This window comes from Pygoscelis adeliae, unplaced genomic scaffold (genome assembly GCF_000699105.1).
Source record: "Pygoscelis adeliae isolate BGI_AS28 unplaced genomic scaffold, ASM69910v1 Scaffold156, whole genome shotgun sequence".
Classification (NCBI taxonomy): domain Eukaryota; kingdom Metazoa; phylum Chordata; class Aves; order Sphenisciformes; family Spheniscidae; genus Pygoscelis; species Pygoscelis adeliae.
Window position 1 is genome coordinate 5,131,030 of NW_008825016.1, and position 15,194 is coordinate 5,146,223.

Consider the following 15,194-nt stretch of genomic DNA (forward strand, 5'->3'; position numbering starts at 1 on the left):
TTATACAGATGAGTAACAGTACAAGAAAGGATGTGATGACCGTCGAAGCCATGTAAGTACATAAATGTTCTATATACATTTTATAAGATAAAACACTTTTGAATTGTGGTTGATTTTCTCCTCCTCTACATAATGAAATAAAAACACTTTAGCTTTTCAAGTGGGCAGAAATGATCATTAATGCTGACGGAGGGAAGAACCAGTGGTGAATAAGGTCACAGAGGATCGCTTGGACTGCAGCAGCTATGCGATGACCAAGTTTAGGATCCAGAGAAATGCTGGGATAGTAACAGAGTCAGGACACACTATTTTAGGAGAAGAGACTTTGGTTTATTCAGTGCATTGCACCCATGAAGGGTGCCCAAGAGACCTGAATGATTTTGAAAGAGAAAACTGCTGAGGTCTCATGAACTCTCTTCTGCAGGAAGACATGAAATTTCAGCAGAAGACCCAGCTGGCCAAGCAGGATGTTTTTCAATGAACAAAAAGGCAAAATGGAAGCATACAAGAGATGATGATACGGGCAGGCAGCAGGTACAGAGGAACAAAATCACATGGACAAAGCCCAGCCCGAACTAAGATTAGTGAGGAGTGTTGAGGGTGCCAAAAAGGATATTTACAGGTATCATTATTTCAAAAGGAAAATGTAAGCCCACTGATGGAGTGGTAGGACAACCTAGTGGAAGGTGTTAAAGAAAATGCTGAAGTATTCAGTACTCTGGATATTAGTCTTCACGAGCAAAACCTGCTCCTCGTACTTAACAGCAAAGCTTGGGAAGGAAAGGAACAGCCAACAGTATGGGAGCAACAGGTTAAGGAGTTGTTAAGGAGGGAGAGCAGTGGACGCAATCTATTTTGAATTTAGCAAGGCATTTGACACTTGACTTGGACAGCATTCTCATTTGGAAGATAAGGAAGCAGGGGCTGGGTAAACAGACTGCTACTTGAGTTGAAAGCTGGCTGAATGACTGGACTCAAAAGTTTAGTTATCAATGTCCTGCACGTTTGGTTGGCTGCTGGTAGTCAGTGAACTACTCCAGGGGCTGATACTGGAGCTGATATTGCTGAATATCTGTGTCAGTGGCCTGGATGGTGACACAGAGAGCATCATGAGCAAATTGCCAGGCGCTGCACAAATAGAGAATAGCTGACATAATGAATGGCAGAGTTTCAATCCAGAAGGACCTCCGTTGGTTTGAGATGTAGGCTAGCAGATCTCTTATGAAATTAAATAAGGAAAAGTGCAAAGTTTTACACCTATGGAGGAGTAACGCCATATATTGGAACTGACTGGCTGAGCAATGGCCCTGCTGAAAAGGAAGTTGCAGTAGGGTTACAGTGGACTCCAGGCTGAATACAAGTCTATAGCGTGCTCTCTCTATACATAAGGGAAACTGCAAACTGAGCTGTATCGGGAGGAACATGGCCACTGAAGAAAGGTTATTACTCCCATCTACTCAGCTATAGTGAGGTTAAACCTGGAACACCGTGCCCAGTTTTGGGCCCCTCACCTCAGGAGGGATATGAAAAAAATTGGAGAGGATCACGTGGCAGGCCACCAAGGTGGTTAGCAGTCTACAGCTCTCCTGTGAGGAGAGGTTGAAGGACTGACTTAGTCTGGTGGAGGGGCGGGTTAAGGAACAACCTAGTAGCTGCCCACAAATATCTGAAGAACAATTACGAAGATGAAGAACTGGAACAGACCTCTCTTCAGCAACAAGAAAAATTCTGCTTAGGTATTAGGAGAAATTTTTTCCCCATGAAGGCAGAAAAACCACTGGAACAGGTTGCCCAGGAAGGTTATGGAATCTCCATCCTCATGGATATTCAAAACTTGAAAAAGACTAGACAAAGCCTTGAGTAACTGCACAAAGCAGGGAGTTGAACTGGATGACCTCCAGGGTCCCTTCCCATCTACATGATTCTATATGAGCTCGCCCAATTATTAGATGACCGGGGATCCACATGGGCAAGTGATCACACAAATGTGCTGCTGTGGGAAAAACTCCGAATGGAGACCACAGCCACAAGACAGAAATCTGTAGGAAACTAGGCTGAGAGAATCTGATCAACTGGGAATGGAAAATCATTTAAAAAAATAAACAAATGACTGGCTGAAAGATTCATTACTCTGAGTAACCACTTCATTATTTTAAAATTACTCAAGGTGTGACCAAGTGTACAGACCACAAGATGAAGTGCAGAAAACCTTCAGCATTTCGACCTTTTACTTTGACACATAATATAACAATTTTATAGGGTCATGCTATTGCTACAATATTTTGTGTGCCCTGAAAAAAAATCAGTGCAGTTAAAACTGGACAGGAATCTGGTTCAGGAACTTCAAATTATGCCATTTACTCACTTTCTTCTTGCAGTTAAATTTTACAACACTCATGTCATATCTAGCATCTCTCAGAAAGCCTAGTGTCAGCCTAAGTTTCTGAACAGCTGTGTCCGTACTTCCAATAAAAGCTGTGAGATTAAATAAAAAAGTTGAAACAACTTCCCCTGTCTCTGTTTGTCAGGCTAGATAGAAAGCATCGGGCTGCAACCACACCCTTCACTAACCCATCTTTTTGGCTCAGAAAACAAGGTCATAGCACAGGGACGACAGACTCCGTAATGCTGCTAATTTGGCACAGAGAAAGGTTAAGTAGAGCAATACGGGATGGGGTGAGCTACAAAAACTCACAATGTATTTTCAGCATTGACTATTTCAAGATACTACTCATGTCTTCAGGCTGTGAATCATTCTTTTCTAAGTCTGTTTGTTAACATCTAGTTTATTAACAAATATTTTTCTATGCTCTGCTCCCAGCCTATCCGAGACTTCCCCCCACCTCCTTCTGTGAGTGTATTTGTTATATCTTCCATGTTCCAATTCATCATTCTACTCACCTCTCTTCCTTCCTGCTGTTTTGAATTTCCCATTCTGTTATTCCTTTTAATTTAGTTTCTCCTACCTATCTCTGAACCCAGCTTAACAACTATATTTAATCCAAGCCGCACCAAATGTGAAAATAAAAAAATCACGCAGGAAATACATTTTATTATATGGGTAAGCTAAGATGACATTTACAATCTGCAATTACTTCTACGGTGCCTTCTTTTCTTCTTACCTTCCTTATGTAGTTGGTCTCTGACTACATGTTTTTACAGCACCAACCATGTCATATCCAAAGTGGCACACCATACACAAAGCAATATCACAAATTAGTAACAATTAATGAGAGATAAACCTTTGGCATCTTAGTTTTATTTACCAGGAAATGACTGAGGCAGGCATTTATGAAGTAAACCTCAGCAATTAAAAGTATACTTTTCCATTATTCTAGTAACATCACTCTACAGCATGCAGTTCCAAACACATTTCTAAATACTGAGAAACGTCCTGGGGGGGTTATGTTTGGAAGCAAGCTTAATGGTATGTAAATTTCAGTCTGACACAGCCATCAATCTAAGTGCGAAAAATTGACTTTCTTCATTTTTTACTAGTTTTGCAACAATGGTGCTTAGTTCATTTCTGGAGGGAAAGAAGAACTCAAAATTTTTTGCTTCAGCACCCATTTTAACAATTTGGAACCTAACTTGAATCATGTTATATCATTTATAGTATTAGTGTTACCTTCAGCCCTTTTATCCCCTTTCCTGCTTTCTACCTTTTTCTTGTTCCATAATAACATATTGTTGTGGTAAACCTTTCAAATCTTCAAGTCTTTCATTTACTTTTTCCAGACATGAGCATAATTTAAATATGTGGAAATAACCATCAACACCAACTAGCATTCATGTATGTATGACCTCACATATGTGTCTCTGACTATTCCTGAACACTAACGTTTTCAAGCCTTTAAATCTAAAATTGCAACTCAAAATCTGTAAGTTTTATACATACACACAAGCATGCATGCTGAATGACGATGAATTTTCTAACCCACTCTGACACTCAAGAATCAGAATGTCTCATCAAGCAATACATTTAATCATGAAATATTAACATGGGTATCTAGCTGTAGACATATGCATTCAAAATTTGGAAATTAGGCACTAGTCTGGCTTTAGAGCTTTATCAAGAAGAATTTGATTTAATATGTGCAACATAAGTAGACTAAAATTCCAAAAAGGAACCCAGTCAGAATATTTGCAATACAAACCGCTTACAAAATGTGTACAGGTATGAGAAGTCTAATTTTCAGGAATATAAATATAAGCTCGTGGAGAGTTTTGAACATCTAACAGAACATAATGGTACTAGAAAAAGAAGTGCTGCAGTGTACAGTTACGCCTAATGGAAATTCATTCTGTCCTTAGAAAAACTCCTTCTAACGAGTGTTCTCTCACACTCTACAAGTTCATTTCCCTGATAGATGTCACAAAGATGGTATTTAATGATATTTGAATATTGCATTTCTAGCAAACATGTACGTTACATACAGGCAACAAAATTGTGCCCAGTTTATTTTCTCTCACTTTGAGGACCTTTTCTAAAGCCATTCAAGCACTTTATAGCATAAACTATAATAAATTTTCTATAGCAGAGAGAGTCAGCAACAAAATGTAGGTCACAGAAAAGCACAGAACAAAATAACAAAACTCAAGGAAGCAAAAAGCCTACTTTAAAAAATAAGTTCATGGCTCTTTACCACACCACTTATACCTTAATATACCTTATACTCTCTCTCTATAAAGTTCTTTGTATTTTAAGTACTTATAAAGTAGCAATAAAGAACATTTCTATCTATAGGTTTAAGTGATATTTTGAAATAATTATAGAAAATACTTAACTGCTCTTTAACAGTTTAATTAAAGAACAGTGAAAGATGAAATGGATATCATGACAAATCCACAACAATCTTACCATGTGAGTGCTGGTTGTCATTAGCTGAGGATAGGAAGAGAAGCAAGTAGCAAAAAGAAAAAAAAGCACACAAATAAAATAGACCAAAATATCAATGGGTGAAATAAATAAAATGCAAAAGTTCTTAAAATTTGCATTCATGTGACTGCAAAGCAAGTAGAGATAGATTATTTTAAGCTGCCATATGTAAAAAATAATTAAAATATTAAAAAGCTTGTTACATTTAAGCTCTTTTATGATCATTCATGACTACTCTACCAAAAGCCTTTTGATATGTTAATCAGATATTCATCAGATGCATGTTAAGCATGAAACAGAAAAGTTACTATGTAAATTCTGAAAGAATACTTGGAATTTACAATATATATTTCTCCTAAGTATCTAGTCCTATACTTCTGTTTACCGATACACAGAATTCCTATTGCATAGTTCAGACTTTGCTGAACAGATAACCCATCTATCTCACCATAACCCATAAAACAGTTACCATCTGTGCTGGAAATCTTGAAGAAAACAATTAAAACTATGTTCATAGCACACTAGACGTTAAAGAAATTACCTCTGATTGACTGATCAAATCCAACACTAACCTGTCCGTTGCTGGTCACAATTGTGTTGTCAAACAAGAAATAGGCACCAAAGAAAAATACCACAGCATCAAACACTCCTAGGAATGTCCAGTAAATAAATGCACGCCAGCGCAGCAAAGCATTCTTGGCAACATCTCTGTGTAAAATAAGATATATACATTATCAGTATATATCTTATATATACTGATATACAAAAAAGCTTAGACAAACGATGTCACTCATACTGTTTTTTTGAAGGAAAAACAATTAAGAGATTGCATGCAAAACCACCACGTTTCCACATGACAACTGTCTACCACTTCACATCCAAATCTTTCCTGAACATCTCCTCTTTATTTTTATTTAATTTTTACTAAACCTGTTTAACTGCTGCCTGTAATTCTGCTTATTTCAACTCTATGGTAAATTCCCCTGTGCTGCACCTATTTACTTTTCAATCTTTCTACAGAAGATATCTTTTTTCCGGTATTTGCTGCGCATGTGATGATGCACTGTAGATTTTCAATGGAAACACTAGAGGTCTCTGGAGACTTTGCTTTATTTCCCATGGCGTACTTTTATACAGAATATTGTAACAAAACAAAATATTAATTTTATGTGGAACATGCGAAACAAGGATTTTGCAGTTGAGTTGAAGCTTCAGGTCAAATTGGATTTCTTGAATGTTTTCCCACAAAAAATAAAGGGATTGGTCAACAATAGAACTGCTCATTAGCATGCATTTTCTTCTTATTACAGAAAAATTTAAATATTACAACTCTAGTTCTTGCCCACAGAATGAGTATATATCAACTTGGCAAAACACATCAGAGTAAATAAGAACACAGTTAAATGAAAATTCTGAATTACAGAAACATTTACTACCAACTGATACTTTCACCGTATGCACTTCAAAAACTGTCTGATGACCGTATGAAGTCATTTCTCCCCGCAGATTACCAATATACAGTGCAAAACCGTATGTGGCTAACAGTAGCCTCATCTGGCCCAGAACAACTGCACTATTGCCCAAAACAGCTTATCTATTAGATATCAAAAACCAAATGTTTTTGACCACATAACCTCTGCTAGCTCTCAACAACCAGAAAGGTCTTCCGAATGACCATTTCTAAACTCAAAAACATTTAAAATATAGAAGAGAAAATAAAAATGCAGGGGTTGGGTTTCAACAGTAATACCTTGTACCCCTCTTCAATTTCATAGGCAAAAACATATCACTGCATTGATTAGCCTTTGGGCATCTAATATTACCTCTCAAAAAATGTTTTCCCTTTGATTATCTACTGTTACCACTCTCTAAGATGTACAGGTTTTGCAGCTGCAAGAATCAAAACTGGGCACTGTTCCTAATTTAGGTGGCCACATGAAGTTAGTTGGCAAGAACTGTATTTCAAGTGGCTAAGAATCTAAATCCATCACAATTTCAACACACAGAAATGAGTCAACAATATGCAGAGGACAATGTTGGATGCCACACAGAATACATCCTATGATACAACACTACCACTCAGTCCTCTTTTCTTTCAGAATAAAACACATATATAGAAGAAACGGTATGTTTTCTCTTTTTAAAATACTTCTGTTCCCCATGGCTGGAGGAAACAGAGAGTACTAAAATAAATCATATTTTGATTTGTAGAACAGTAATTTCAGTTTTGCTCTCGCTCACTAATGTAGCAAATGAATGGTGTGGATTGCAGTATGTAAATATACATGTGTATCTGTTGTAGTTTATAGACTGTGCATGTGGTCTTCAACCCTTCTGTTGCAGTGTATCTGACATTCTACTACAACCTTGTACAGAAATCCTGAGGACTTTGGTTATAACAGAGCTAGATTCCACAACTGAACAGTCAAACTTTGGGGTGTAATGTATTAATTTTACCTGTACAGGGAAGGCTCTCTCTTGAGTGTGTCTGCACTGACATGTTGTTCCATTAGACCGTACAACAGGATAGGAAGGGAAGTGAAGCTGATATTGTACAGTGTTAGATACGCAGTATCGTATAAAGTCTGTAGATGGAAAAGAATTAAATCAGCTAGTTTTGATTTTAAAACATGACCCACCACATGACACTTGATGTAAAAATGAATGAGTCAACTTCTTCAGAAAAAACAAAACTATATCCCTTCACAATGGAGGGAATATCCCTGAACAGCTGCTAACTGATGTAAGACACAACTCTGCACTTGTACCCCATTCATCTGGAGGACAAAAGGTCAACTAAAAGATTGATTTAATAGTCTGGTCCACATATCGGCCCCTCCTGTCGTTTTCAACTATAAGACCAACTCCAGACTACTCAAACTGAACAACAGCAGATTCCTGTAGAGAATGGCACATCCACCCCCCCTTTTATCTCCTCCATGTCTATATAACATGGAGACATGCAGGGAGGAAGGGGGAGTACTCCAGAGGTTCTTCCGCTGTGGGTGACTGCAATGCGCTGTACAAAGAAACACCCCAACATGTCTTTGATTCTTCATCCCTCTGAAGTACTTTTCCATGTATGTATCATCATTGTAACTAGTACTCAAACTTACCACACCTCCCCATAAAAAGAGTTGTTTATTTCCCAAAACCTATTTGGTGATCAGTTATGCTGTAAAAATTGCTGTCAAAACCCCCTTTTGATTCAGAATCATATTTAGCACTTAAAAGAACAGGAAATTTTACAACTAAATTTTCATCAACACATGCTTTCATATCTAAATCCTAATAATGCTTGATAAAACCCTACAAAGTTTTCAATGGTCATTTGAAATTAAAACCAAAACAGACAAAAAAAAAAGTTCTGTCATTTTCACTCCTCCTGGAGCTTTCTTTTGAGACATTCCACAAATTCAAAGCAACAGTACTATTTCCTCCCAATTAAATGCTCCTCTTGTCCAATTTAATCCTGAAAACTTAATCCTCTTTTTGTTTAAGTCCAGTCATTCATGCCTTTGTTTTTCTGTTCCCTCATTCAGAAGAAAGAAGAGGTAGATTTTTCTGCACAAATCAGACAAGAGCAAAGGGGAAAAGCAAATAAGCAAAAATTTAGAAAGGAGATTACTGGATCCTCTCCTGAATGATGGCACTTTTCTGGTAAGCAGCAGTTCACTTTTCCTCTATCTTTCTGTGTTTATTTTTCCTTTTCACCTAATTGAATGCCACGATTTGTCTGAAGTTTGCAATTCATACCTGCACACCCCAGAGTAGACTAGTTTGTTCTTCCATTCTCATTCTGAATTCTAAAAATGAACAACTAGTTCAATTACTTATCTTTCAGGATTGCCTCTGTCCATGTTCAATACGCTTAAACCTAACAGACATTTCACTTTGCATTGCCATTTCCAAATTTTGGTTTCTTGTATTCTTTGACTTTGAAAATAAACATTACTTTTATCATAATTCATAAAATTGATTTCTGTAACTTAACTGCAATTGCCACTGAAAACCATATGAAGGAAAAGTGATGCTCTTCTTTTTACAACGTGTAAACTAACCTAGAAATTTTCTCAGCTGAACAGGCACAGTGTTGAAGGATCAATTTAAAAAAAAAAATGCCAAAGAGAAAATGTGACAGTGAAGGAAAAAGAACAACTAACCTGTTGTGAAAACCCACAGAAGAACTGATATAAAAACTGAGGAAAAATGAAGCAGACGTTCTGAAAGACAAAGTGACACAGTCGTCAAGTGAAGTATAAGCACTAATTTATATGCTGTACAATGCTATAGCTTGTGTAACAGTTTTATAATACTAGTAATAGTAAACACTGCAGGAACAGTAGAAAGAGCTGTGTACATTAAACACCAACATTCTCATCTTGCAGTAGTACTGTTAAGAAAAATACTTAAAATATTTTGAAAGCAAACTTATAAGGCTACAGTTTCAAAATTCAAGGGCAATGAATTTTGCGATCCAAGAGCACAGCTCAGTTAAGGCAAGGCAAATAAGGTACAATCCACAGTAGGACACAAACTGTAATAAGCAAGCACGGATACTCTGGTTAGCATGGTCCCCAGCAAAGTAATTTTAAGATGTTTCTAGCTGTGACCTCAAACTTCATCCTCTCCTAACTATACATATAGTCAAACACTAAGACCTTGATATTATCTTCTGAAGGTTCCTTTCTATAATCTTCCATTGCTTACTGAAAGAACGTTGATTGGATCCCAACACTTGGTTGGGATCTGTCTAAACAGGGGGATGCACATTATAAACTTTCTCCATCTACGCTATCCTAATGAATTTAGAAACTAATGTAAATTAAGTTATGCTAAGTTCTCAAATACTATTTCCAACTTGATTTAAAAGGCCACTGTAGAGAGAACTGAAAATAAGTACAACAGTCTGTGTTGGAGTTGGGGGGGGGGGGAACATGGCAAATTTTGCTTTTAAAGATACCACAGATTACAGAAAATATCTATATAAAAGCTGTTTCACTTCATGGTTGGATAAAAACAGTAATCCCATTTCAGCTTTGCATCTGGCACTCAACAAAATCTCTTTATGGAATTACTGCTTTTTTGTACCATTGACTGTGCAAACTGTATACAGTTAGATATTACCATGTAAGTTTTTGAGATTTATGTAATTAGAATAAGCATTCTCCTACCTTATAAAAGAAGTATTGCACAAGTTCAGATATCCTAACATAATAAAAATGCCCATGAACAAGCAACATTTTTTTCAAATGTTTAAATTTAGGTATTGCATAGTCACTGTTTCTCGCTGCTTGACGACCTTCTTTGCCAATGATTCCTTTAAAAAAAAGTGATGAAGCTGTTTAATAACTGAATAACTATTTCAAAGATACAATTATTTGAAAAATTATATAATAATGCTATGACATTGATCTAATAAGAGATCACCACTGTACCTCTTAAAATTCCCAGGGTAAATTCACTAAAAGTTGTCTATAAAATGTATAACCTGATTCTTTGAGACTGCCTCTTTTTAAGAAGTAAATAGTTTTTATCATTTCACTTGAATTAATATTTTAAAAAGCACACTTACCTATACCAACATGTGCTTCTAGAATCATACTGACATCATTTGCTCCATCACCAATAGCTAATGTGATAGGATGCTCCTTTGATAACTTAATCAGTTTTACAATCTGGAAAAAAAATAGTGTTAAAAACTCTTCTCTGTAATGGCTTCCTTATTTTGCATGAGTGTACGATTAATTAAACTGACCAACACAGTTACATAAGAAATTCTGTGAAGGGACACAAAACCAATATTACCCAAAGCAACTACTATGCATAAAGATCACAGTAGTCTCTTCATATTAAAAGTATTTGTTCCAAATATAAAATAACATTTTTCAAATACTTCCAAGCTATTTTGAGAGAGATGGACAGGAGGAAGGAAGAGCAGAGGAAAGGAAGATGTTTTTGAGATTGCTTAATGCTGTGTAAGTACGTTAATAAATTAAAAGGGTTCCAGAGACAGAGTGTACAATTTCAAAGAAATCCTGAAACTAAAGACTGAAGGATTCTGCTTTCTTAACTGTGCTGAAATTTTTTCTTACTATTTAAGAAAGATAATAGGATTCTGTATGCATCTGCACACTGTTGACATAGAAACTGTCCAAAAATTTGACTTCAAATCTCTCCATTATAAATGATCACCTCTGTAAAGTTGGTACCGAGTCAGCTGCAACTAAAAACTTCTGCAAACTTCCAGACAGTTAAAAGGGCTGGATAAATACATTTGTTAGAATGAATAAGGGCTAAATATGCTGTACCTGAGCACTGCGAAAAAGACATGACAGTTTGGAAGGAAAAAAGAAGGGTATATTCCAATGTTTGTTTCCTTTAAAAGTTCTTCAGCTGTATTGAGATGTTTCAGTAATGGAAGGATATGTTTTTACTTGATACAAACTAGTACACAACATTCAAGAAGTACTTAAAAATGATAATGCACACATTTTTCTGTCTGGATTCTTCTTTCTTGGCTTCCCACTTACGTTAAAAATAGAGAAGAAATATCACTCTACAGTAATAAATAATGTAGGTTCTTGTAGTATCAACAGATAGTAGACTATTCAAAGCTTGTTCGGTTAAAAAAGAAGCAATTAGTTCAGTTCATTAAATATGTTCATTTATAAGCATGTACCAACCATAAAATTTGCACAATATATACATAAATCAAATTCAGGTGCACAGCTGGGTGCCATTTTAGCATACCATTAACTAAATTGCTTGCCAGTAGAAATTCCCCCCCCCCCCCTCCTTTTTTGGCTTTCTCTGTTTTAAAAGATACAAAAGTGAATGGTAACATTTTAAGTTACTGTAAGTCATAGAGAATATAAGCTTTCCATATTTACATACATGCACAGCTAACAAACAATTACAAAATGAAATACAAACCTGTGCTTTTTGCAGAGGTGCCATTCGACAGCATAACACTGCACTGCAGTTCCTGCAAATTTCAAGAAAGAGCTCTCTGTAGTTACCAGAGCTCCCATCTTGTCTTGGCTTCATTATTAATGATAACGCTGCTCCATCAATAATTAAACCATAATCTTGCATATCAGTTGAAAGTCTGTTCAGGGATAAAATATAAACTAAGAGTCACTGTAAAATTCTCAGACATATTTTAAATTTGGCAATAGTTCTTTTGTGAAAATTAATTAATGAAAAAATAATGAGTATGGAATACTGCAAAATTAATATACTTCTAAAGGAAATTCCTTGTACAGAACTGCTATTTATGACATTTTAAAAGTCTAGATTATGTTGAAAATATTCAGTGCTTCACCAGTTCAAAGACAGAAATCTGATACCTTAGTGACTTTACCAGTGAGTATGAGTGTATAATTAATGACCTTTCAGTTTGGTTTGAAAGGGTTCCAAGAACTGCAGTGAGGTAAACTGAGTTGCAGGAAGAAAGTTAACGTTGTGGCACATTCCATAATATAGAGAAAAAAGTTAAAGGGAAAGGGGCCTTTGGTACTCTGAAATCTACTCTGATGAAGAAAATAACCTTGTTTTTCAAGGGTCTATGTTTAAGGAAGTAAACCGTGCTTTGAAGGAAATGCCTGAAAGAGACTTGTTGGCCTGGAGAGATAAAGCCCCTGCCTACATTTACAGTATGTATACTTTGCGTTTAGTGTGGTGGCTAAGTCCGGTACAGGTACACCTGTAATTATAATATTATAATATGATTATTATATATGTTATCTACAATATTACAATATATTATTATATATATTGATCTATTATGGGTATACCTGTAATGATTTGGACATTGCTAGAAGTTTAACCGCGGCCGCATGAAGCACAGCTTAACACAATAACATATGCTGAGCAACGGGGGAAGATGGTCCACACTGAGTGCCGCACCACAAGAGCCGTTTTCTGCAGCATCCAAACTAGTTGTTTCAGAGCACCCTCGCATTTGCCTGCATTACACAGCAGCCTCAGGCTCCAGCTCAGCAGTGAGTTGTAGAAACGTACATTGAGGTTTATTTGTGCTCTAGTTTCAGTGCTCCGAGGTTATACTACTGTGCGTGGGTTTTCAACAAACATGGTTTCACCAGGACCAATGTTTGTGAGGAAAACACCACATTTATTGACACGGACGTATTTTAAGCTTCTCCATCTTCACTACTAGAACACAAGCTGTTTTTGACAAGTAGTGTAAAGTACTGTAAACTATATTTAATAACAGTTCACAAACATTTTCAGCACTTTGTTACATTGGCACAAATAGGGCAACACCATTAGTATACAATTAGATCAACCAAAAATGTATTATTATGAAGTCCAGACAATGTACTGAACGTTTGGATTGTCAGCCTGAATTTGAATATCCAGGCAGAATCCTGCTATTACTATCTTTGCACCTCTGGAGCCAATGACAAGAAATTCTGATTAGTCTTACTGTCTAGAAAATTGGCATCGATAAGAAGTTAAGCAAACATGTTTAAACATATGTTGTAAGACCTGTGGGATTGAAGCTAAATGTGGTACAGATAATACAGAGAAATACAATTTATTTAACTGAATATACAAATGTGCTTGATTAGACCAATGGGGTTTAAAGTATAAGAAGAGCTAAGAAAAATGCTCAGGCTCAGAGTTTCAAGCTGTAAGGCTAACAGTTTTAGAAACTCTCTGCTAAAATATCACAAATGATTGTTAGCTTGCCGTTCCTTTACTACAAACTTATTGCAAATGCATATAAAATGGACTTGCTAGCTGGTTCCATATTAAGAAGAAAAACAAAGCAAATACACACCACTATGTCTGGAAGACAATAACTTCTTTTCTTAATAACAACTTAAGATGATAAAAATGTTTTAGAATCTAATTGTTAGGTTTTTACAGTGGAACAAAAGAGCAAGTAATGTGTACCAACTACTAAGCTTCACATAAGTAGCCTAATTTATTACCTGTGTTTACATTATACCCGTTTTTTGCTTTTTAATGCCATTTTCTATCTTCTTCCATGTTACGTTTCACGGAAATCACTTCTGTATACATGATACCTATCCTTCTTTGGATATTCAAAATACACAGAAGTCAATGGTTTCTTTACAGTTTAGGGCACTTTAAATATTTTTTTTATACACACCAGAAGATTTGGTACTATGCTGTTGCCTGTTACCTGTCTGTAAGTGTAGCATAATCTTCCCTAGAAATAGCTCAGTAGGGCCAAATATTGTTGCTCCCTGTGGCCTTGGTCTTATCAAGAAAGTCACATCACATACTAACTCTGATTACAGGAATAAATCATGTCTGCTTCCTTTTAAAAAGTTAGAAACAGTATTTTGCTTTACTATCATTTTTGCCAAGAATAAATATTTTTGCAGTGGAAAAATATGTAATTGTCAGTTGTGATTTTTCTTTTAACAGCTAAAGCAGTACCAGTAATGAGATAGAGAAAGAACCACGACTGTGAAAATTTAAACTTATATGGAACAAACTTATACTTAATTGCCATACAATAATTCACACTTTAACAACAGAAACTGAAACATAGTATGTTGCTGCTCATAAAGTAATCTATCAATCATTGAATTGTTTATTAAATGCACGGAAGCCCATTCCTGGCTTAAAAATTAAACTTTTTCCTTACCCTGAGAAAGTATCCCTGGTTAAGCTGCCATTGTGTCTTAGGACAGTTTTGCTTAGGTCAAAAAGCACATCATGTAAACTCTGTTCCTCAATTTTCTTTGTGGTTAGCTCAAGTATTTGTGTATTTCTCCGGAACAGTTTGCAAGCATAGCAAGCAGCTGCAGCAGTCTCCATTTTGTCTCCCGTCAGAACCCAAACTTTAATTCCAGCTTTCTGGAGTGCTTCAATAGTGTCAGCAGCTTTTTCTTGTAGTCTGTGGAAGTCAATTGACAACATATATTGATAGATTGCTTGGAAATGAGAAATTCAGAGGTCCTTATTAAAGGGTTTCCATAACCAAATAAAAAAATTCAATAAAAGTTATCACATCTAAGAATTTTGCCCAAGGTGTGAATCTAAAGATGTTTAGGGGAGTAGCACACTACAAATAATTAGTTTTGACACACTGTCAAAGTGCTCGAAGTTTCACCTTTCATTTATATAGCCTAAAAGACAAGATGCTTCTTTCCCCAGACAAGTACTTCAATTAAAACATTTTCAGTGCTTTCAGCTAATGACACCAAACAGCAAAGTACTGCTGAGTTATTAAAGTTACCTCCCAGTTTTAACAGAAAGTTTTTGATTTTTTTTAAGATGTAAATATTCTTCCTTCATTTCCTCAATACCC

At 36.0% G+C, this 15,194-nt stretch overlaps 1 protein-coding gene across 1 annotated transcript in view; it reads right to left on the reverse strand.

Moving 5' to 3' along the window:
• ATP11A (ATPase, class VI, type 11A) overlaps positions 1-15,194 on the reverse strand; it is a 143,340-nt gene that overhangs the window by 12,376 nt on the left and 115,770 nt on the right. Inside the window, exons 19-26 of the mRNA XM_009326312.1 lie at positions 14,529-14,780; positions 11,816-11,990; positions 10,455-10,557; positions 10,054-10,199; positions 9,043-9,102; positions 7,337-7,464; positions 5,452-5,587; positions 4,862-4,885 (exon numbers count right to left, since the gene is read on the reverse strand). Of these exons, the coding sequence (XP_009324587.1) occupies positions 4,862-4,885; positions 5,452-5,587; positions 7,337-7,464; positions 9,043-9,102; positions 10,054-10,199; positions 10,455-10,557; positions 11,816-11,990; positions 14,529-14,780 (1,024 nt within the window). The remainder of the gene's footprint in view (positions 1-4,861; positions 4,886-5,451; positions 5,588-7,336; positions 7,465-9,042; positions 9,103-10,053; positions 10,200-10,454; positions 10,558-11,815; positions 11,991-14,528; positions 14,781-15,194) is intronic.